The sequence below is a fragment of the Manihot esculenta genome, chromosome 13, assembly GCF_001659605.2.
Source record: "Manihot esculenta cultivar AM560-2 chromosome 13, M.esculenta_v8, whole genome shotgun sequence".
In the NCBI taxonomy this organism is placed as follows: Eukaryota; Viridiplantae; Streptophyta; class Magnoliopsida; order Malpighiales; family Euphorbiaceae; genus Manihot; species Manihot esculenta.
The window spans coordinates 15,097,718-15,119,468 of NC_035173.2; the positions used below are offsets into that span (position 1 = coordinate 15,097,718).

At 35.8% G+C, this 21,751-nt stretch overlaps 1 protein-coding gene across 2 annotated transcripts in view; it reads right to left on the minus strand.

Annotated features, from left to right (window-relative positions):
- Window positions 1–2,537: 2,537 nt before the first annotated feature.
- Window positions 2,538–21,751, minus strand: part of LOC110630002 (autophagy-related protein 13b) — a 28,472-nt gene continuing 9,258 nt past the window's right edge. For both annotated transcript variants that reach the window (XM_043949457.1, XM_021777276.2), the window contains exon 4: window positions 2,538–3,212. In XM_043949457.1, the coding sequence (XP_043805392.1) occupies window positions 2,801–3,212 (412 nt within the window). In that variant the 3' untranslated portion in view covers window positions 2,538–2,800. The remainder of the gene's footprint in view (window positions 3,213–21,751) is intronic.

Sequence of the window (21,751 nt, forward strand, 5' to 3'; positions counted from 1 at the left end):
TTTTTATATGTTATCAGATGCCCTTTCGCTTCTCCGAGAGTTATTTATGACCATTGGAAAAGGGAATTCGACCTGTTGATTCGACGCTAACTATTCATTTGGTAAACGCTTATAAATTTTGAAAGGAAGTGCGATCAGTTGAATTGATCAACTTAAAATAGAACGAACCAATGGAGTAAATTTTATATCTGTAAAAAAGTGAGAAAACTCTCAATGAATTATTTTCCTAATGTAATATAAAGTAGTTTTGTCCTCAACATTATAAGTTGACCCATCAGATATAATAATAGGAAAATGTGCTTTATGAGATCGAAAACTAGTAAAAATATGAGGATTACCTGTCATGTGATCCGTGGCACCAGAATCAATGACCCATTTATATGAAGATGAAATAAGACATGTTTTACCTGTCTCAGCCGCTACTGAAAACGTTGTATTAGTTTTAATAATGTGGGTCTTATTGTCAGAAACCATTTCAACCAAAACCTTATACTCCTATACCTTCAAACGAATTAAAGGAAGATAACAAAATTTAACCCAGTAAATATTGACCTAGTGAACAATACCTAGCGTGAACAGTATCAAAAACGTTTCAACCCAACATTTAAACGGTAAACGAACCACAGATCTAAGAAGAGGGCTGTAAGGCCACTCCGGCATCCTCGCTAGGTTGGCGATGAGAGACAAATATTATTCTAGATAGTAACTCAAAAGAACAGAAACTCTAAGTCTCCAAAAAAATTTAGAACTCGACGAGAGAAAGAAAAAAAAAATCTCTATGAAAATGATTCTGATACCATATAATAAGATAAGAAATAATTGAATAATTTATGTATATTTCTCCATTAATGACTATGATACCATATAATAAGATAAGAAATAATTGAATAGTTTATGTATATTTCTCCATTAAGTAAATATGTATATATTTATATATTATAAGATCTTATTAAAACAACTTTTAAGAATTCTCTGTCAATCAAGTAGCATATAATAATGTAATTTTCTATAATTATGTACAAATTATATTCACACTCTAACAGATAATTTTATAAAATCATAAGTAATAGAATTTAATTATAAATACTCTATACGATTTGAATAATTACATAAAATAAATATATAATTGATTAAAATTATTATAAAAATTATTAACTATGATAAAAATATAAAAATAATTAAAGAATTAATATAACTAACTGTTTAAAATATTATCAAATTAAAATTTTATTCAATTCAAATAATTATAAAAAATTAATAAATATAAATAATTAAAGTATAATAAATGGTAAAATTATAATTCTAATACTCTAAATCAATTGTTACAAATTTTAAACAATCAAGTTATTAAATCTTATTATTATAATTTATTATATTAATGATGATAATTATTTTAGTCTCTCCACTTGTCAAATTTTTATTATCCATTCTATATAAAACCCATACTTCTTTTTCCTCCATTTTCAAATGGCTGGTATTTTGAAATTTTTAAATAGATAATTCTCCTCCTTCCTTCACAACTACCACTGCGGCTACTGCCATCCATAATTTATTATTGTATATTAATAATATATATAATAAATATTAAAATTTTTAATTTTTTTATTGCAATTAAATTTGATGGTGCATGAATTTTGTACTTATTATTATTTTGAATTTAAAATTTTAGAGAAATATTTTGTTTCTTAACAAGCGGAATAAATTTATACGAAAAAAAATTATTTTATAAAATAATATTATATAATAATAATATAAAAAAATTTTAATATCTACTTATTATGCGGACAAACGACTAGTTTTATTAAATATCAAAGACTATATTGCCTAAAAACCGACTCAATAGACATCCTCCAAATATGACTTTCTGCAAATTACATCCCCGCCACCAAGAACAGCCCCTGTGCATTCCGCCATCAGATATACGAGAAAGACAATGACTTTGAAACTTGGTTAGTCTTTGAATAAAGTTGAAGCACCAACTCCCATTGAATTAGGATATAGACCAGTAGAGGACAGGGACAACATACTTTCCCAAGGCTTCAACTACAAATTCTACTCTACATACCTCTAACAAAAGTAGAATCGAACCCAACGAGACTGGATAAAACTTTTGCTCCGCAACAATCACACGGATCTAAAGCACACATAATATTGCTTACTTTGTTCTACTGTAAAATCCACATTTATAGAAAAGATAAAGATAAAAAATTCATAGAAAAGATAAAAGATAAAAAAAATCCACTATGCTGAAGAGCAATGGTGAAAAGAGCAGGATAAAATCTCTAAAAACTCTCATTCTTATTCTAGCGTATGACCCAAGACTCAAAATACTGTTAAAATAGGCAGAGAATACAATATTCATACCAAGTGTTTATTGGCTCATGCCTTTGGCTACCACTACAAACTTTACAAAATATTCGTTTCTTTTCAAGTCAGATCACAATTCAGGCACATAGAAAACATATCTAAATTCAAGCTACATAAATAATAAATTACATTTAACTTTATAGACAAAAATTAAGTGGCAAAATAAGAAGTTAGAAAAGAAAAAAGAAATATATCATTGATGCATGACACACAAGCCAAGCTCCAATATTTTAAGCAGTACTAAACACAGTACGTAATTTAACTACAAAAGTTAAGGGGATCTAAAGGCAGTTATAGCCCTTTAAAGTTTGTATGAGCCTCACTCATCACTAACCTCATATATACAGAAGAAATGGGTGCTAATAAGACATTTGTATACCAGGAAACTCTTAAAACCATTATGCTGTACATATGTGCAAGTATCAACATGAGGTCAACCAGTTGCAGGTTTCTGGAAAGAAGTAGGATTAGCTGACGTGTCGGACCTATCAGCTTGACTAAGCAACAAGTCTCTCATCAACTCTTTGTAACCCCGAAGTTCTTCCAATGCATCAGCAGTTGTCTTTGATGCAACAAGCCCTGAAGATGCAATACTTGAAGAAGCCGGCTGAATTGCAGGGGTCTCAGATATCTGAACATGTTCTTGGAAGCTGCTGCTAGATATTTTGGACCTAGAGACTTGTGACAAATCGATTGAAGTGGAGATGTCTTGGCGTAGAGGAGGTGCTTTCCTCAGCATACGTACAAGAGCACCAACAGCAGCATCTTGTGAATTTCTAACTGGAAATAGTCCTCCTGGCTCAAGTGGATCACACAAAACGCCTCTCTGATCAAATGATTCAGGCCTGTCAGATACACGGACAAAATTAATTTGAATATCCAGTGCATTTGAGCAAAATAATAAAATGGTTTTACAGCCACCACAATTGAAGAACATACGTGATACAGAATATGATCAAGAGTGAGGCTCAATATTAATCACGAAAATACTAGCTAATACTTAAAATTTTGGTTAATATATCTCTATGACGATTAATATGGAGGCATATTGTTATCTATGAAATATCCAAACGTTTGCAGCTTCATCCTTCTTGATCACGAATCAGCAAAGAAACATGCATACCATAGGTAGTTAACACAACAAAACATATTAATGTTTGCAACAAAAGAGAAGCATTTACTTTCAATGTCATCTTCTCTCCCTTATCCTGCAACATACTGTTATACGACCAAAGTCTTCTGCATAAAATTTACCAACAATTTTAACCAAATCAAGTGAAAGCCTGAAAGGACTCGATAATCTCTTTTACTAGAACAGAAGAAGAACAACAAAATCTTCCCTCGATTCATCACCAGTTAATCTAGCAAGTGCTCACTTTGAACGTCCAAATTTGTTACATGTTTGAGTTAGCTACTTCTTGCAAAATATCAAGACAAACACCATAAAATTAAGGAATCAGTTAACCTAAAACTTTAATCTACAAAGAACATGATATCGGATTTCTAACACTCCCTCACACCGAGGTCAATTAGGCTAGAAGTGTAAGTAAAAATACAGGTCTGCATCTATCCAATATTTATATTTAATTGATACAAATATGCAAAAGATTTGAATTCTATACTACCTATAAATAACCACTCGTAGGCTTTTAATAGGTATGTTGACTTATTTACCGATTCTAACTGATTTTAGAGATATGATTTGATTTGATTAGAATTCTTAATTATCTTTATAATTATTATTTGATTATTTGCTTCACGTTTAGATATAATTATGTGTATAGATAGTCATGTAAACCAATTGTAAAGATTAAAAGTGAAATACAATAATACTCTAAACTTTTCTAAAATTCTTCATGGTATAAGAGTTTTTTTTCTGATTTTAGGGTTTAAATTCAATTTTTTTCCTCTTTAGCCTTTCAAAACCCTACATCTACCTTTTTGGTACTAACCAATCTAGAAGCCTTTCCACCTCTCACCGCCAGCACCAAGGGAATCGCCGAACCGTCACCGGCCCAACCGCCAGCTCCAACGCCGGAAAAGCCCGCGCAAGAGGCTCACACGCCTTCCCTTCCCGGCACATGATACATCGCCTGACACTGCTTCGCCACTCCGATCACTCCGGCGACAATTCCAACCGTCTCTCCGACCTTCCCGTACCGCTACCCGGTCTTTTGGTGATTCGATTGGGCTCTCTTATGTGTACAACCTTCGGTAACCCTTATTCTTTCACGGTTCATTGGTCTTTACCATGGCAGAAAGTAAAAGGGTCTCAATTCCTAACTTTGATAATCCTTCCTAGCAAATTAGTACCATAATGGAATAAGATCCATGGTACTAAACAAGGAGAAATGACTATCTCCCAATTTTATTATGAGTTATGTGGCTTATGGCAGGAACTTGATTACTATCAAGACTTCCAGGCAGAATGCGCTGGAGATGCAGTCAAATTTCGAAGAATGATTGAAAAAGAGCGGGTCTATGATTTTCTTGCAGGGTTGAATAACGATTATGATCCAATTCGGTTCCGAGTGTTGAGAAGAGGCCCATGCCCATGTTCAACAAAAGGAAAGTCGTCGACATGCTATACTTTATACTACACCAGTTGAAAAGGCTGGGTTGATTACTAGTTTGAGCACACCGCAGTCTCCTAATTCTGAGAAAGATCACCTATACTGTGACTGTTATGGGAAACCAAGGCATACCAAGGAGACTTGTTGGAAGTTACATGGTCGTCCCACTAGAGGCCGTGGGGAGAAACGAGGTAAATCCAGAACTCACGCTAATTTAGCAGAAACTGTGGAGGAGCCCTTTAAGGAGACAACAGCGATCCTTTCCCCTAATGAAATTCATAGTCTCAAGCGCCTCCTGTCTCATATTGACACCTCTTCATCCTTCGGTGCCACATCTAACTTTATAAAGTCAGGTAATGCCTCCTCTCTTGATAATGTTCCATGGATTATTGATTCTGATGTGAATAGACACATGACAGACTCTTCTAAAGGCTTTCTTAATTATTTTCCTTCTCTAACAAAAAATAGTGTCAGAATTGTTGATGGCTCTTTTACTCCCATATCCGGAACAGGTTCTGTTATTAGCACACCCAATATTAAATTATCATCTGTCCTTCATGTTCCCTACTTTCCTGTCAACTTTTTATCTGTTAGTGCTATCACCAATGCTCTTAACTGTAAAATTGAACTCTTTCCTGATCATTGTGTTATTCAGGATCTTCGCACAGGAAACAGAATTGACAATGTAGACTGCATGAGGGCTTATACATGTTAGAAGGTGATCCAGGTTCTTCGATATCTCAAGCCTGTTTTGGAGAAAATAAGGATGTCAATCAGGAAATAATACAGTGGCACAGACGTTTAGGGCATCCATCATTTTTTGTCTTAGAAAAACTTTATCCTAATTTGTTTACTAAAATTCAGTTTGGTTTTCTATTTTGTGATGCGTGTGAGTATGCTAAGCACACTAGAACCTACTATCCTTTGAGTCATAATAAAAGCCAAATTCCTTTTGTGACTATTCATTCTGATGTTTGGGGGCCTGCTCAAATCTTCTCCTTATCTGGTAATCGATGGTTTCTCATCTTTATTGATCATTGCACTCGAATGACTTGGGTCTATTTGATTAAAGCTAAAAGCGATATTTTTTCTTATTTTCAGTCTTTTCATAAGATGATTTGTACTCAATTTGATACTAAGGTGAAAATTTTAAGAATTGACAATGAAAGAAAATACATGGATAGTAGTTTTTCTACTTATTTGGAGAATAATGGGATAGTACACCAGACTAGTTGTCCTTATACTAGTGCTCAAAATGGCGTTGCTCAAAGGAAAAATAGGCATCTATTGGAGGTAGCTCGATTTCTTAAGTTCACCATGAATCTACCTAAAGAATATTGGGGAGATGCAATCCTAAATCTGCTTATCTTATCAATAGAATGCCCTTCAAGGCCCTTGACTTTATGAGTCCTTTGGAGGTTCTACAAGGGAAGAATTCATACATCATTCCACCAAAAATATTTGGGTGTGTTTGCTTTGTCCATACTAGGACGGTTGGGAAGTTGGACCCCAAGGCCTTTAAATGTGTGTTTGTTGGATATTCTCTGACACAGAAGGGATACAGGTATTATCACCCTCCATCTAGAAAATACTTTGTCAATATGAATGTTACCTTCTGAGAAACTGAACCCTACTTCAGTACCACCCACTCACCTCTTCAAGCGGAGAATAATGAGCAAGAAGAGGTGATCCCGAATTCTGTGATTCTGAATGATATGGTTCAACTAGAGCGTTTGAGATCTAGTAGACAGGGAGAGATGTCCAATCAGGGGGAGAGAATTGGACATTTGGACAAGCCAGATTTAAGGAGGCATTCGAGGAGAGACAAAGCAGAAGAAGCCATTATGCAGTTTGATAACCGTCAGGCTTCGCACCCCCTCTGGGCCGGGTCGAGGCCCACAGGGACAGAACAGGCCTCGAAACAGGCCTCAAGCCCGGAGCGCCCCTCGGCAGGCCTGACCAACTGCTTCAGCCCGGATTCCAGTACAAGCGACAGGCCGGGTTGTAAAAAAAAGCCCAAACCAAGAAAGCTGAAATTCAGCTATGTGTTCTGACAAGAGGAAAGACAGCAGGCCCAGTCACTTCGCAGCCCCGCCCACTTGCACGCCGAGGGGAATTAAATGGCCGCCTGACATGGAGAGGGTCTCTGTGGTATCCGTACGTACGGACCAGTGCAACAGGAAAGGTGGTCCTGTAACAGAGAGGCTGTTACACGTCACTAGCGGACAAGGGGGAAAGAGCATAAAGGAGGAGGCACGCCTTCTTCCGAGAGCAAGCTTACTCAACCATTGTAAAACCCTATTTTTTCTGGATCTCATAACATCACAGTCTACTCAGAATCAAGAATCTTCTTCTGGTGAGTTACCCACAACTCTTGAATGCTCTAATGACTTAGATAAACCTATTGCACAAAAAAAAAGGAGTCAGATCTTGTACTAAACATCCTATGTCTAATTTTGTTTCTTATGAATCCTTGTCTCCCTCCTATAGAGCCTTTGTCTTGTCTATTTCCTCTGTGTGTATTCCATAGGATTGGAAGGAAGTTCTTGCAAATCCTAAATGGAAGGGAGCAATGATTGAAGAGATGAAAGCATTGGCTAAAAAAGAGACCTGAGAGCTTGTCACTCTCCCACCTAGGAAGAAACTCGTTGGCTGTAAGTGGGTGTTCACAGTGAAACACAAGCTGAGAGCACAATTGAACAGTTTAAGTCCAAATTGGTTGCTAAAGGATTCACCCAAACCTATGGAGTGGGTTATCAAGATACATTTGCCCCAGTTGCAAAAATGAACTCAATCAGAGTCCTATTATCTTGCGCAACGAACTTGGACTAGGACTTGCAACAGTTTGATATGAAGAATGCTTTCCTTCATGGAGATTTAGAGAAAGAAGTGTTCATGGAAATCCCTCCTGGGTTCGCTGATGAGAAGATACAAGGAAATGTGTGCAGGTTAAAAAAGGTTTTATATGGACTAAAACAATCTCCCAGAGCTTGGTTTGACAGGTTTAGCAGAGCCATAATATCCTTTGGTTACTAATAGAGCAATGTTGATCACACTCTGTTTATCAAACATCACAAGGGTAAGATCACCCTTCTTATTGTGTATGTTGATGATATAGTAGTGATAGGTAATGACAAAGAGAAAATGGCTCAACTAAAAAGGTTGTTGGCTCAAGAATTTGAAATCAAAGATCTAGAAAAACTACAACATTTCCTAGATATTGAGGTGGCTAGATCAGAAAAAGAAATCTTCATCTCCCAAAAAAAGTACATTCTGGATCTTTTGGAAGAAACTAATATGTTGGGGTGTAAACCAGCAGAATCTCCCATTGAAAATAATCACAAACTGGAAGCAGAAACTGGTGAGTCCGTGGATATTGAAAGATACCAGAGATTGATAGGAAGGTTGATTTATCTCTCACACCCTCAACTGGATATAGCTTATGCTGTTAGCGTAGTCAGCCAATTTATGCATGACCCCTGCGAGACTCATATGCAGATTGTGCTTCGCATCTTAAGATACCTAAAGTCTGCGTTAGGGAAAGGGCATCTTTACTCCAAACATAGTCACTTCCGAGTTAAAACTTTTACAGATGCAGATTGGACATGATCTCTTGATGACAAAAGATCTACCTCTGGCTACTGTACAGTTGTGGGAGGGAACCTTGTCATCTGGAGGAGTAAAAAATAAAATGTTATTGCTCGGTCAAGTGCTGAAGCAGAATATAGAGCAATGGCCCAAGGTGTGTGAACTCTTATGGTTGCAGAAGTTATTGGAAGAGTTGAGGTTGCCCGAGAGAGACAAGATAACTTTGTATTGTGACAACAAAGCTGCTATCAGTATAGCACAAAATCTAGTCCAACATGACCGGACGAAGTATATTGAGATTGATCGATACTTTATTAAAGAAAAATTAACAGACAGTGTATTGAGCTTAGTTTATGTGACTTCTACCAGGCAATTTGGGGATGTGTTTATTAAATGGCTCAACAATAAGATCTACCATAATCTGATTTGCAAATTGGGCATGTGCGACATCTTTGCACTAACTTGAGAGGGAGTGTTGACTTATTTACTGATTCTAACTGATTCTAGGGATATGATTTGATTTGATTAGGATCCTTAATTAACTTTGTAATTATTATTTGATTATTTGCTTCCTGTTTAGATATAATTCTTTGTGTATAAATAATCATGTAAACCAATTGTAAAGATCAAGAGTGAAATACAAGTATACTCTAAACTTCTCCAAAATTCTTCAGCCAACACAAATGAAAGCATAAATGTCACTTATCCGTACAATTTTGGAGTTTGGACACAACATTTTCAAATATGATAGAACATGAACCTATTTAACCTGAACACAAAACAATATGACTATTTCTAGAGAAAAGTGCACTAATGAGTATTTTAGTTGATCTGAGCATGCATAAAAACGAAACAAATTTACATGAGTGACAATATCAACATTCCCCAAGCCAAATTGTAACCTTCAAAAATACCAGAAAGAATGCAATTTGGATAGGTATATGGATTGGAATTGGAGACAAAATCCACCAAATTGGTTAATGTTTATTTAACCAGCCCAACCCAAGGACCAACCCCACGGTAAATATATAAAGATGAACAGATTTTTGCATATATAGCATAAAATAAATGGCAACTAACTGTAAGTGTCACATACAGAAGCACATATGTCAAAAGCACAAGGAGCTAGTGCACAAGGCACCTAGGATATGTGATAAAGCAAGGGGAAACAAAGAGAAAATGGTGAACACGGAATTTAATCAAGGGAACAAAATATCAACAGCAACCGGGATACACAGCCCACCAAAGTTCTGATTGCATTGATTCAGAGAGAAATATTCACAGCAAGAAAAAGAAACTATAACCAGAGATCTTAACCCAAGTTTTGCAAGAAAGGAAAAAGAAAAGGAAATGAAGACAGAAATGCTGTAGACAAAGAAGTAGGAAATGACTGATCAAAACAGCCCCAGGATACACTCCTATGTAGAGATAACCCTTCTGCCCACACAAGCAATATTCTTCGTCCCCCCTCCTCCTTGCTCCTCCCTTTTACCCTTCTTTTTAAGAATCTGAATATTCTTCCCTTGTAACTAATTCTGGACAGATGTCCTCTATACCAAATCAACATCAGCCAATCCCCATTCTTCATATATTCCTCACCTTTTTCCTTGTCCTTTCTCTCTTCTAGAATACACCCTAAATGGGTGAGGTGTCCTTCCAGCCTTCCCCAAATTTTCCGCACTATCTATTTGCTTACCCAATCCACTAGTGAAGTTAAAAATAAATAAATAAATACTAAAAAAAGACATTTAAGTTCATAATGGCTAAGTGTTGTTCAACAAATAGTTTTCAAGGTACTTGTGTCCTAGGCGCATGCACATAATATAAGATAAAAAAGAAAAATTCATAATTAGATTAAAGGAGAAACTAGCGCAATGTAAGCCATAGGTACACTAGAGTGCAAAGAAACCACAAACACCCAAGTTACACTCAAGCCAAGTTAGTTTGCGATGAGCCATGTAAACACAACTGAAAGAAAAAAAACGGTGACTAAATATAGTTCAACCTGAAATGAATATTTCTGCCGCTTCAGTCATCTCTTTTACTTTTATACTGTGTTTGTTTGGGGGAAGGAAAGTAATCCAGTCAATAATAAGGCTATAAAGAAAAAATGGAGGACATGGATCTTATCTCACATAAGAGTTATATAAACATTTCCTCACATTCATTCATTCTCCTTTACTTCCAAACACAGCCTTAAAGTAGTTCATTCATTCTTTCTCTCCCTCTTTCCCTTCTCAATTTTTCTTTTCTTGTTTCTTCGTTTTTCTTCTTCCAATTCCTTTTCTCTGTTCTCTCTCTTTCTTATTTAGATCTAGCACTCACATAAGAGCTTGAGTTAGGTTAGGCTTTTGCTTGAATGTTCTATGTCACAACAATAACTAGATCATAGTTGTCAAATCGTGAATCGCCTTCTCCATTTTGTGAATTGAGAATCGAGAATTGAATCGAATTGTAAGATTCAATAAAAAAATTCTTCAAATTAATTAAAACTATATGTGCTAAAAAATAAGTAAAAGACCATAATAACATATGTTCACAAATATAGAATTATTACCAAGCTAGAAGTATACTTTGTAAATTATAATAGAATAATAAATTTCTATTATGTTGTATATTTTTATGTTATAAATTATAAAGGTTTGAATTATAGACAATGATTATTATTTTATAAGAACTCCCATTTAACTTTGATCAAATAATTAAAAAATAAAAAAAGAAAGTTGCACTAAAAAGTCAGAATATATTAATATAAGATGTCATATTTTGATAAGAAATCGAGAGAGAGAAGGAAAAGAACGGCTAGTTGAAGAAAAGTAGTTGAAAGAAGGTTTTATATGCCCCTTCTATAGCAAAAATGAAAAGGAATCTTAAAGATTAAAGCTATAAAATCTGTTAGATATATTAAAACGGTATGTTTTCGTCAAAAGGCTGTACTTCACTTTTCTGGCTCCATGATAACATTTTAATGCAACACGCATTTTTCATTTCTTTTCTTCCAGCTATAAATTTTCCGTTGTAACAAATTCAGAATTATCCAAATTGTAATTTTTCATTCTTTCTAGAGTGTTCTTTGTAAATGTATATATGCATGAGCACAAAATGAATAAAATAAGTGAAGTTTTTACCCCTTCCTATCTTTTCTTCTTGCTATTTTCTACAAAATCTTAATAATCTTTTAGAAAAAGAATCAACCGAATAGTGTGAAGGGTTAGTCTCACCCATCACTATTGATTCTTTTTATTTAGCCACAATTCAGGTACATTGTTGGTTCACCTATTGACTCAAATCACTTGGATGGAGAATCAAATCGAGAATTGTAAAATTAGGTATATTTAAGATGAACCTCATAGATCTGAATTACTACACTGAGGAATCGAATTGTAAGATTTGAATTGAAAATAATAAGATTGTAATAATAGCAGACTAGATCAGTAGCAGAGAGTAGAGACTCCAAAGCCTTGCTCTCAAATGGGCTTGCTTTCAAATCTATCTTCGGGAGTCACAATCAAGGAAGATTTGGTAGTCTCCCCAAAATTTCAAGATACTTTCACTCTCTCTCTCACATCTTTCCTTCTATTGGTTCCCATATTTCTTCTATAATTTTCTTCTATGTATCGATATCCTAATTCTTCTTCTTCCTTTCTCTATTTCTTCTCCCTTCTTCCTTTCTTTTCCCTTTGTTTTGTTCCTTCTCTATATCGAGCCTGCTACTTTCTTCTAGACAAAATTCTATCCTTTATTCCTTTTCCATTGTAATCTCTCTTCCTATTTTCTCACTTATTCCTTTTCTAATTTTGGTAAATGTCACCTAAGTTTTAGATACGTTCATTGTTATTAAGGTTCAAGGTGCACCAAAGCAAGGGGTCTTAGAGCTTAGGCACAAAGTGTAGAGGCATACCTGAGTGATATGAGGCACAAAAGAATTAAAAATTTCATGAAGATTAGTTATATAATTATATAAATTTAATTCATAGAATATCGATTACATATAGAAATGTATGTCATATATCATTTATTTCATTAATTATGTTTATTTTATTGCACCACTATCATTGTCAGTTAAATTTCATACATGAGTAACAATTGTCATGAAAATGCATATATGAATTTTATTTTTAATCAAATATAATATCAAAATGATAATTCTAATTTCCTATTGCATTACAATTTTAACTTCTGCTACACATTTAATTTTATTATACCTTACCAAACATACAGCAAAATATTTTAAATTAAATTTTATAAATTCATTAAGAATTATAATGCATCTAATATAAGGATTTTTACATTTATTTAACTTATGCTAATTAGATTTTATGAAAAAAACATATAAATGCAAAAGAGAAAAAAAAATCTCAATTGGATTTAACCCAAAAATCTCAATTGGATTTAACCCAATGCATCAAGGTCCAATTTAATACTATTTCAATATACTACAAAATGCAGCCATATAAACCACACAAGCGCCAAAGCCACGCTTAAAAGTAGTAATAAAAAAAAAGTGCAAAGTGATGTTTTCGAGCAAAAACAGCTAGAGAGACAGGTCATTCTTCTTTTTCTTTTTCTTCTTCTCGCCCTAAAAGAACCTGGGAAGGTGCCTGATGTAGCTGAGGTGTGGCACCTAGGTCGCCTGGTGTGCCTTTCCAACATCGCCTGCCTGCTAAGCTTTGTGGCAATACTTTCTAAGAGCCTAGAGCGTCTTGCGCGTGAAGCACGCCTTTCATAACTATGGATCTGTTAGGCTCCTTCCAAATTCAGATTTAAACTCTTAAGTGTTCCTAGTCTTCTGTTTCGGGACTCTTAGCTCTCTCTTCTCCTTATTCCTAATTTCTCCATTTTGGATTCTTAGTTTTCTATTTTCTCAACAGTCTCTCGTCCAGATCTATTTTCTATGTCTTCACTTCTATTTCTTTACTTCAGGTTCTACTGTTGTTTTTACTATTACAATCTGGTTATGAAAGAGTGAACCTGGGAATAAAAACTCCTGCTTTTAGAATAAGCACATGTAAGATACTTGAGAGGATTTAAATGATACGAGTTACTGGAGCAAATATCTAAGAAATTGTTTCAAGAGAAAAAGGGAAATTGGAAGAACCAGTTCAAGGGAAAATGAAAAAAAAATGTTATAATAAAGGGAAAATTATTTTTTAGTACCTGAGGTATAGCGTAATTAACAGATTCGTCTCTCTATTTTTAGAACTCAACACTTTCATCCCTGAGGTTTAATTCCGTCAAAATTAGATGTTCCTCCGTCAAAAATACCGTTAGTGACAGGAAAAATGACTAAACTACCCTTTCTAGAACCCAACACTTTAGTCCCTAAAATTTAATTTCTACAAATTTATAGGTCTCTCTCTCAAAGAATTGAAGGAAAAATACATTTTCATTCCTAAGATATTACATAATTAACAGATTTGTCCCTCTATTTTTCGAATTCAACACTTTAGTCCCTAAAGTCTAATTTGATCAAAATTCAAGGAAGAAAATCTCAAACTCAATCTCCATAAACAAATAAAAATTTCAATAAATTTAAGATTCAAATTCAGCAAAGATAATAAAAATCAAAATATAAAATATTTAAATTATTAAAAATAAAAAAGTTAAAACTCAATAGAAATTGCTTTTGTGATACCGCTCGCGGTTGATCACTGCTCACCATTTGAAAAATTCATTAAAACGTCTCTCACATTTTAAAAAATCTACTACTTAGTTTTTCTATTAATTTTAGTCGTTAAGTATTATAAAAAAAATCTAAAATACCCCTGATATGAAGGGACTAATTAGTAAACTTTTTAATAATTTGAGGGACCAACTAATAATTTTTTCTAAACTATAGGGACTAAATAGTAAAATATTTAGTGATAAAATTAATAGAGAAACTAACTAGTACACTTTTTAAAATGTCAGAGGCATTTTAATATATTTTTCAAAATTGAGGGACTAAATAGCAAATTTTTCTATACTATAGGGACTAAATAGTAATTTTTTATTTTATTATTGATATTTTTTTGACCAAATGGGAGGGACCTTGGATTTTGATAGAATTAAACCTCAAGGACGAAAGTGTTGGGTTTTAAAAATAGAATGACAAATCCGTTAATTATGCTATACCTCAGGGACTAAAAAGTAATTTTTCCTATAATAAATGTTATTTCATCCCAAAAATAGAGGAGCAAGTGTTTATTAAGGATGAAGTCATAGCAGAAGAGGATATTCAGGCTTCAGTTGTTGCAGAGGAAGAAAATTTGGAGCTGAACACCCAACTTCCATTGAGTCCTATAGAAAATTAAACTGAAACAGAAAAATTGCAACCCAACTTCCAGAGAGTTTTATAGAAACATGAAACTGTTTCCACCTTTATTAGTAAAGATGCATTGGAAAAGAAAAGGTGCTGGAATATGCATGTTATTCTCATCTATTCTATATCTTTGTCACTCATATTGCATAGGGAAGGCAAGGTTACAACAGGATACGGGCAGGGTTTCTATAACTTCCCTTTACAGATAAACTCCTGCTCTTGCTGGAAGTTTATTTCAGCTGATACTCAAAGAGAATGAGTTTGAAATTAGGAGAGGAAGAAAATGTACTTCATTGAGATACTGCAACATTTGCAGCTCAAAGGAAATGATTTTGAAATGAGAAGACAAATGGAAAAAAAATGCCGCAACTTTTGCCGCCCATTAGACTTCTAGTTGCCACTGGTTCACCAGCGAGTTTATTCACCAGAAGAAAAGAATGATATCAAGGAAGGGAAACGTTATGATTAAGGATAGAGTGATATTGAGTATATTAGATTAAGGGTAGAGTTGGTAGTGAGTATATTAGTTAGCAGTATGGAATGTAATTGACACATCAATTCAGTGAATATACAAATAATTTTCTAACTCCAATGCGCTCTCTCTCTATCTCTCTCCCTCCCTCCCTCCCTCCCATCCCATATTCTTTCTCGATTCTTCATCTCTTCATCTCTTGTTTCTTCCCTGTAATAAGATAAGGTATAATTGGGCAATTTCAATATATTTCTCCATTGAAATAAGTGTGTATATATACAGATTACAATACTTTATTAAGACAACTCCTAAGAATCCTCTATCAATCAGTTATGCTATAATTATGTAATCTCTTATGATTATGTACATATTATGTTTACACTCTAACACTCCCCCTCAAGTTGGATCATAGATGTTTATCATGCCCAACTTGTTAGAAAGATATTCTATTCAAGGCCCATTTAAAGCTTTGGTGAGTAGATCACCCAGTTGCTCTCCTATTTTCACATAGCTGGTGGAGATTAAATTTTATTGAATATGAAATGACAATCAACTTCAATATGCTTAGTCCGTTCGTGGTATACTGGATTGGAAGTAATGTGAAAAGCAGCCTGATTATCACGCCAAAGTTTCGCGGGTGACACAAAATCCATACAAACTTCCTTCAGCAAATGATTTATCCACAAAATCTCACAAGTGGATTGAGCCATGGCTCTGTATTTTGACTCGACACTAGATCTATATACCATATTTTGCTTCTTACTTTTTCAAAACACTAGGTTTTCTCCAACAAATACACAGTAGCATGTAGTCGACCTTCTATCACTTTTGGATCCCGCCCAGTCAGTATCAGAAAAACACTCAAGTGCAGTATGCCTATGATCACTGTAGAGTATACCGAGTCTAGGAGTCCCTTTTAGATAACATCGATTTTGTTCTCGAGCGGTTCGATGTTTCACCGTAGGTGCAGACATGAACTGGCTTACAACGCTTACTGCAAAAGCAATATCTAGCCGAGTCATCACCATAAGATAGTTCAGCTTTCCAACCAACCTCCTATACCTCTCTGGATCATCATAAGAGTCTCCGTCATCCTTTGTAAGGCATATATTAGGAATCATTAGTGTGCTACATGGTTTAGCTCCCATCTTCCCAGTTTTGGCGACAAAACGAGCCTTACGCCTCGCTATGGAACCATCTGGATTGACTTTGATGGCAAAGACCGATTTACAGCCCACAGCCTTTTTACCAGAGGGTAAATCAATTAGTTCCCAAGTATGATTTTCATTTAGAGCCTTGATATCCTCAAACATTGCATCACGCTATCCAGAATGAGCCAGAGCCTCTTTAACTATCTTAGGCAAAGAAATGGAATCTAAAGAGATAATTAAGGAGGTAAAAGAAGGACAGGTGATCATAAAACAGAAAGTTAGCAATAGAATAGGTAGATTTACATTGTTGTTTACCTTTATGAAGACTAATGGGCAGGTCAAGGTCACTCAGTGGTGGATCCGATGGCAAAGAAGATTCTGGTGCAGGACATGTATCATCAGGTACTAGTCTCCAAGAGTAAACTTGAACAACTGACGGTTTAACAGGAGGCTGAGTACTAGAAGGAATGTTACCATCAGATTGTACAGCAGAAGACATACTCGAAGAGGTCCCACCATCATATATGATTCTATAGATGAGCCATTCATCGTCCTCCTCTTAATCAGGAGAGGTTTGTGCAACAGGATAAAAAAGAATTTGCTCGAAAAAGGCTACATCTGTTGAGACAAAATATTTGTTAAGGTCTGGAGAGTAACACCGATACCCCTTCTGAATGTGAGAATATCCTAAAAAAACACACTTCAAAGCTTTAGGATCAAGTTTAGTCATATGAGGTCTGACATCCCGATCATAGCAAGTGTTGCCAAACAGTCGTGGTTCGAGAGGAAATAATAGCTTCTTAGGAAAGAGGACATTATAAGGAGTATTACCATTTAGTACTGTGGAGGGCATGCGATTAATGAGAAAGCATACAGTAGAGACAGTATCGGCCCAAAATTGCTTAGGAACTTGCATTTGAAACAACAAAACTCGAGCAGTCTCAAGGAAATGTCGATTCTTCCTTTCAGCTATTCCATTTTGAACGGGTGTATCAACACATGACGATTGGTGATGTTGAGTCATATAAGTCTAGAATGATTCTGACATATATTCTTTAGCATTGTCGCTAAGCAAAATTTGCACAAAAACATTAAATTGAATCTTGATTTCAGCACAAAAGGCAGAAAAATGAGAAAACACTTACGAACGATGCTTCATAAAATAAATCCAAATCATTATAGAGTAATCATTCATAAAAGTAATAAAATATCTGAATCCAGTCTTAGATCCAGCCGGACATGAGCCCCAAACATCTGAATGGACTGATTCAAAAGCAGACTCAGCTTGTTTATTAACTCTAGGACTTAAAAAGCTTCGATGATGTTTTGCAAAATGACATGACTCACATTCCAATAAAGATACCTCATGAAATTGAGGGCATAACTTCTTCAAAACCGGTAAAGAAGGGTGTCCCAACCGACAATATGTTTCAAACGGAGACACGACACTGAAGCAGGCAACAGACCGAGGCACCCATGCATCTAAAATGTAAAGACCCCCAGATGTGTCTTTTACCAATTGTTGACTTATTTGCTGATCCCAACTGATTCTAGGGATATGATTTGATTTAATTAGGATCCTTAATTATCTCTGTAATTATTATTTAATTATTTACTTCCTGTTTAGATATAATTCTTTGTGTATAAATAGTCATGTAAATCAATTGTAAAGATTAAGAGTGAAATACAAGAATTCTCTAAATTTTCCCAAAATTCTTCATGGTATCAGAGCTTTTTCCTGATTTTAGGGTTCAAATTCAATTTTTTCCTCTTTAGGGTTTCAAAACCCTAGATCTACCTTTTTTGGTACTAACTCATCTAGGAGCCTTTCCTCCTCTCACCGTCGGCACCAGAACTGTCGCAGGCCGATCGCCCAGCTCCAACGCTGAAAAAGCTCGCACATGAGGCTTATGCGCCTCCCCTTCCCAGCGCGTGACTAATCGCCTGACGCTGTTTTGCCGTGCCAATCACTCTGGCGACGATTCCGACCATCTTTCCGGCCTTCCCGTGCCGCTACCCGATGTTTTGGTGAATCGATTGGGCTTTCTTGTGTGTACAACCTTGGGTACCTCCTATTCTTTCACGGTTCATAAATCTTTACCATGGCAGAAGGTAAAAGGGTCTCTATTCCTAATTCTGATTACTCGTCCTTCGGTGCCACATCTAACTTTGTAAAATCAGGTAATGCTTCCTCTCTTATAATGTTCCATGGATTATCGATTCTAGTGCGAATAGACACTTGACAGGCTCTTCTAAAGGCTTTCTCAATTATTTTCCTTCTCTAATCTAAGATAGTGTTAGAATTGCTGATAGCTCTTTTACTCCCATATCCGGAACAGGTTCTGTTATTTGCACATCCAACATTAAATTATCATATGACCTTCATGTTCCCCACTTTCCTGTCAACCTTTTATCTGTCAATGCTATTACCAATGCCCTTAATTGTAAAATTGAATTCTTTTCTAATCATTGTGTTATTCAGGATCTTCGCACAGGAAAGAGGATTGGCAATGGTAGGCTGCATGATGGCTTATATATGTTGGAGGGTGATCCAGGTTCTTCGATATCCCAAGCCTGTTTTGGAGAAAATAAGGATGTCAATCAGGAAATAAAACAGTGGCACAAACGGTTAGGGCATCCATCATTTTTTGCCTTAGAAAAACTTTATCCTAATTTGTTTGCTAGAACTCAGTTTGATTCTCTATTTTGTGATGCTTATGAGTATGCTAAACACACTAGAACATCCTATTCTCTGGGTCATAATAAAAGTCATTCCTTTTGCGACTATTCATTCTGATTTTTGGGGGCCTACTCAAACTGTCTCCTTGTCTGGTAATCGATGATTTGTCACCTTTATTGATTGTTGCACTCGAATGACTTAGGTTTATTTGATTAAAGCTAAAAGTGATGTCTTTTCTTATTTTCAATCCTTTCATAAGATGGTTTGTACTTAATTTGATACTAAGGTGAAAATTTTGAGAACTGACAATGGAAAAGAATACATGGATAGCAATTTTTCTGCTTATTTGGAGAGTAATGGGATAGTACACCAGACTAGTTGTCCTTATACTAGTGCTCAAAATGGCGTTGCTAAGAGGAAAAATAGGCATCTATTGGAGGTAGCTCGATCTCTTATGTTCACCATGAATCTATCCAAAGCATATTGGGGAGATGCAATCCTTGCATCTGCTTATCTTATCAATAGAATGCCTCTCAAGACCCTTGACTTTATGAGTCCTTTGGCGGTTCTACAAGGGAAGAATTCATACGTTGTTCCACCAAAAGTATTGGGGTGTGTTTGCTTTGTCCATACTAGGACGGCAGGGAAATTGGATCCCAAGACCCTTAAATATGTGTTTGTTGGGTATTCTCCAACATAGAAGGGATACAAGTGTTATCATCCTCCCTCTAGGAAATACTTAGTCAGTATGGATGTTACTTTCCGAGAAATTGAACCCTACTTCAGTACCACCCACTCACCTCTTCAGAGGGAGAATAATAAATAAGAAGAGGTGATCCCGAATTCTGTAATTCTGAATGATATGATTCAACTAGAAAGTTTGAATTCTAGTAGACAGAGGGAGATGTTCAATCAGGGAGAGAGAATTGATCGTTTGGACAAGCCAGATTTGAGAAGGTATTCGAGGAGAGACAACGCAGAAGAAGCTATTATGCAGTCTACTCAGAGTCAAGAATCTTCTCCTAGTGAGTTACCCAGTCAAGAATCTTCTTCTGGTAAGTTACCCACAACTCTTTCTTCTAGTGAGTTACCCACAATTCTTGAATGCTTCAATGACTTAGATAAACCTATTGCACAAAGAAAAGGGGTCAGATCTTGTACTAAACACCATATTTCTAACTTTGTTTCTTATGAATCCTTATCTCCTTCCTATAGAGCCTTTGCTTTGTCTATTTCCTCTGAGTCTATTCCACAGAATTGGAAGAAAGCTCTTGCAGATCCTAAATGGAAGAAAGCAATGATTGAAAAGATGAAAGCATTGGCTAAAAATGAGACCTGGGAGCTTGTCACTCTCCCGCCTAGGAAGAAACTCGTTGGCTGTAAATGGGTGTTCACAGTGAAACACAAAGCTGATGGCACAATTGAACGGTTTAAGGTCAGATTGGTTGCTAAAGGATTCACCCAAACCTATAGAGTGGATTACCAAGAGACATTTGCCCCAGTTGCAAAAATGAACTCAATCAGAGTCCTGTTATCTTGCGCAGCCAACTTGGACCAGGACTTACAACAATTTGATGTGAAGAATGCTTTCCTCCATGGAGATTTAGAGGAAGAAGTGTTCATGGAAATTCCTCCTGAGTTCGCTGATGAGAAGACACAAGGAAAGGTGTGCAGGTTAAAAAAGGCTTTGTATGGGCTAAAACAATCTCCCAGAGCTTGGTTTGACAGGTTTAGCAAAGCTATGATGTCCTTTGGTTACCAACAAAGTAATGTTGATCACACTCTGTTTATTAAACATCACAAAGGTAAGATCACCCTTCTTATTGTATATGTTGATGATATAGTGGTGACAGATGATGACAAAGAGGAAATGGCTAAACTAAAAAGGTTGTTGGCTCAGGAATTTGAAATCAAAGATCTAGGAAAACTTCAATATTTTCTAGGTATCGAGGTGGCTAGATCAGAAAAAGGAATTTTCATCTCGCAAAGAAAGTACATTCTGGATCTTTTGGAAGAAACCGGTATGATGGGGTGTAAACCAGCAGAATCTCCCATTGAAAGTAATCACAAGCTGGAAGCAAGAACTGGTGAGTCCGTGGATATTGGAAGATACCAGAGATTGGTAGGAAGGTTGATTTATCTCTCACACACTCAACCGGATATAGCCTATGTTGTTAGCTTAGTCAGCCAATTCATGCATGACCCTCGCGAGACTCATATGCAGGCTGTATTGCGCATCTTGAGACACTTAAAGTCTGCGCCAGGAAAAGGGCTTCTTTACTCCAAACATGGTCACCTTCGAGTTTAAGCTTTTACAGATGCAGATTGGGCAGGATCTCTCGATGACAGGAGATCCACCTCTGGCTACTGCACAGTTGTGGGAGGGAACCTTGTCACCTGGAGGAGCAAAAAATAAAGTGTTGTTGCTCGGTCAAGTGCTGAAGCAAAATACAGAGCAATGGCCCAAGGTGTGTGTGAACTCTTATGGTTGCAGAAATTATTGAGGGAGTTGAGGTTGCCCGAGAGAGACAACAATAAAGCTGCTATAAGTATAGCACAAAATCCAGTCCAACATGACCGGACGAAACACATTGAAATTGATCAGCACTTCATTAAAGA